The sequence below is a fragment of the Pyricularia oryzae genome, assembly GCF_000002495.2.
Source record: "Pyricularia oryzae 70-15 unplaced genomic scaffold supercont8.8_12, whole genome shotgun sequence".
NCBI classification, from domain to species: domain Eukaryota; kingdom Fungi; phylum Ascomycota; class Sordariomycetes; order Magnaporthales; family Pyriculariaceae; genus Pyricularia; species Pyricularia oryzae.
Genome location: NW_003803349.1, coordinates 1 through 3,259, shown reverse-complemented (window position 1 = coordinate 3,259; position 3,259 = coordinate 1). Strand labels below are relative to the sequence as shown.

The following is a 3,259-nucleotide window of genomic DNA, read 5'->3' as shown; positions in this document are numbered from 1 at the left end:
GTGCCCAGGCAGATTTGGCGTGCTCGCGGCGAGGACCCGATGGGGGACGCCTTGAAAGACACGGACACGATGCAGGATTTCTGAATCGTGGCTTTGATCAACAGCCCGCCGTCCGAGCCCACAAGGCTCTCGGTCAGGGGGCGGATGAGATTCATGTCGACGATGGCAAGGCCCAGACCCTTGTCCTTGCTGCTCTGGTCGTCGTCACCGAGCAGGTGGGCTGCTGCGGCCAGAGCCGCGTCGCAATACACCGAGCCCGGGCAGACGGGCACTCCTTGGACCCGATGACCGTCGATGATCTGCTTCAAAGCCGGATGGGCCAGCCTGGAGCGCAAAGTCACATGCGTTGGGGTCTTTTCGTCCAGGTGTTGGGCACATGTGTAATGCATCGTTTGCGACTCCTCGCCCGGGGTCTTGTAAAACGCAACCTCTGGCGACGGCTTTTTCTCGGTCCAACGGACCCAGTAATCTTCAAGATCCCACGCATACAGCGGCAGTGTAACCAGGAGATCGTGGTGACCCTGGCGCGATGCATACAGTCGCAGCCAGTCGATCTCGACGCCGTTTGCGTACATGTCAGCCAGGCAACTGGAGACAGAACACCAGCCAGACGCTTGCTTGTGGTGGTTCAGCGTCGACAGGACGAGGGTGGACGCCCGCCCCGAGACGGGGAGGATGGAGCGGACCAGCGACGCACAGACGGCTCGGGGACCCATCTCGAGCCAGATGGCCTTGTCTGTTCCTCCCAGGCTGGCGTTTGCAGCCTGGACCGCCCCGACAAAGTTTACAGGACGACGTGTCTGTAGAGCCAGATAATCGGCGTTGATGGTAATCTTGTCCGAGGCCTTGACGACGGACGCGAGCATCGTCGAGGCTACCGCCAGCTTGGGCGCCGAAAAGGACACGGCCGCCGTGAGCCTTTCAAGGTCGGAGGTTACGGCATCCATCTGGGCCGAGTGGTAGCCAAAGTCTACGGCGAGCCGCTGGGACCGGATGCCCTTTTGGCCAAGGGCTTCCTGAGCGGCGAGGAGGTCTGCCGCGCTGCCGCTCACGACGACGGCGTTTGGTGCATTGATGCAGGCGATGGAACACGACGAAAGCAGGCCGCCCCGTCGCCTGTGCAAAAACGCCCCGACAGCGTCGGCCGAGGCTGAAACGGCCAGCATGCCACAGGCGCCGGGCTCGCATACTGCAGCCAGCCGTCTCGCGCGGTTCCCAACGAGGTGGAGCACGTCGGCGAGGGAGAGCACGCCGGCGACGTGGAGGGCCGCGTACTCGCCTAGCGAGTGGCCGACGACCACGGAAGGCTCGACACCGGCGTGGCGCCAAAAGGCAGCCAGGGCCAGCTCCAGCGTCACCAGGGCGAGGTGTTTCTTCACGGTCCTGTCGACGCCGCTGCTGTCGTGCTTTGCACCTGCCCCGTCGGACAGCATCATGTCGGAAAACGAGGGGAAGCCTTGGTTTGCACACAGATGCACGCAGCGGTCGACCGTGTCGCGGAACACCGGGCTGGTCTGGTAGAGCTCGCTGCCCATGTCTGGGTACTCGGAGCCCTGACCGGAAAAGACCCAGACCACGGGTCTCGCCTTGGGGGTGGTTGATCTGGAGGCAACGGCGGTGTCGCAAGCTTTTGCGCTTTCTATTTGAGTAGCAGCCATATCCGCCACGAGGGAGCCGACGACTTCTTTGATCGACGATGCGGCACAGGCGAAACGGAATGGGGAGTGGTGGGTCCTTCGAGCCGTTGTCGTATAAGCCAAATCGGCGAGTCGGACGTTGGGATTCGTCTCGAGCCAGTCGACGAGCCGACGCTTGTTCTTGTGGAACGAGGCCTCGGTCCGCGCGCTGACCGTGACTACGTGGTATGGGGAATCCTGTGGGTTTGTGATGTTTGTGATGTTTGTGATGTTTGTGAGGGTTGTGAGGGCTGTTGGTGGGGTGGTGCGTTTGGGGAGGACGCCGGCGGGGTCTTCCAGCAGGAAACATGCGTTGCCACCAGCAGCGTCAACATTGTTAATGAGAATCCGCCTCGGCCGGCCTGGCGCTGATTCGAATGCGCCCAACCGAGTGGAGGACGGGATCACGATGCCCGCCTGGTCCAGCAGCGGCAACAGTCTCGGGTTGAGAGTATGCGGCATGCCAGCCTGGGGCGGCACGAGCTGGTGTCGAAACATAAAGACCCCTTTTATAAGCGACGCGATGCCCGACGCCGCCTCACTGTGGCCAATATTTGCCTTGACCGCTCCCACCACCAACCGTTCCTCTTCGCCCTTGCCCATGCCCTTGCCCTTGCCCTTGCCCTTGCCCTTGCCCTTGCCCTTGCCCTTGCCCTTGCCCTTGCCCTTGCCCTTGCCCTTGCCCCTGGACCCAGGCCTCGCCAGTGCGCCTGCTATGGCGGTCATCTCACAGGGATCACCGACGGGCGTGCCTGTGCCGTGGGCCTCGACGTAGGAAATATCGGTGGGGGCGACGCCGGCGGTCCGAAGCACCCGCCTGAACAGTCGCTCCTGGGCGCCGGCGTCGGGGGTGGTGATGGATGCGGCGTTGCCCGACTGGTTCTTGCCCGTGGCGGCGATGACGGCGAGCACCTGATCGTGGTGGGCCACGGCGTCCTCGAGACGCTTGAGAACGACGGCGCCGACGAACTCGCCGCGGCAGTACCCGTCGGCGTCGTCGCGGAACGGCTTGCAGTTGCCGGTGGCGGACAGGACGCCCGATTTGGAGAGGGCGCACCAGCCGTGAGGGCTGGATATCACGTTGGAGGCGCCGGCCACCACCATGTCGACCTCGCCCGCAGCCAACATGCCGGTGGCCAGGTGCAGGATGGACGACGAGGTCGAGCACGCCGAGTCGACGGACCAGGTCGGGCCCTCCCAGCCAAAGTGGTGCGCCACGCGGCCCGGGGCAAAGGCGCGCTGGACCGTCTGCAGCGTGTAGGCGTCGCAGCCGCGCTCGTGGTGCGTCGTCATGTAGCCGTCCTCGTTGCTCTGCCCGTAGACCACGCCGATGCGCCCCGGGTGCACGCTGCGGCTGCGTCCGTCCGAGTATCCCGACATCTCGACCGCCTCGCACGCCGCCATCAGGAACAGCCGGCTGCAGGGGTCCAGCAGCGATGCCTCCCGGGGTGACAACCGAAAATAGCGAGAGTCGAAGTGGCCCGGGTCCCGGAGGAAGCAACCGTAGTCGGTCGACGACCGGCATAGTGATGATGATGATGACGACGACGACGACGACGACGACAACCCCGCCCCCGCCGCTT

The 3,259-nt window shown here is 64.2% G+C and overlaps 1 protein-coding gene across 1 annotated transcript; it reads right to left on the bottom strand.

The window, feature by feature from the left end:
* Window positions 1-576: 576 nt before the first annotated feature.
* MGG_18133 (uncharacterized protein) lies at window positions 577-3,080 on the bottom strand (the record flags this gene model as incomplete). Its single annotated transcript, XM_016990594.1, has 2 exons — window positions 577-617; window positions 698-3,080. 2 exons carry the CDS (start codon window positions 3,078-3,080, stop codon window positions 577-579), a joined length of 2,424 nt encoding a protein of 807 aa, XP_016846071.1.
* Window positions 3,081-3,259: the final 179 nt, after the last annotated feature.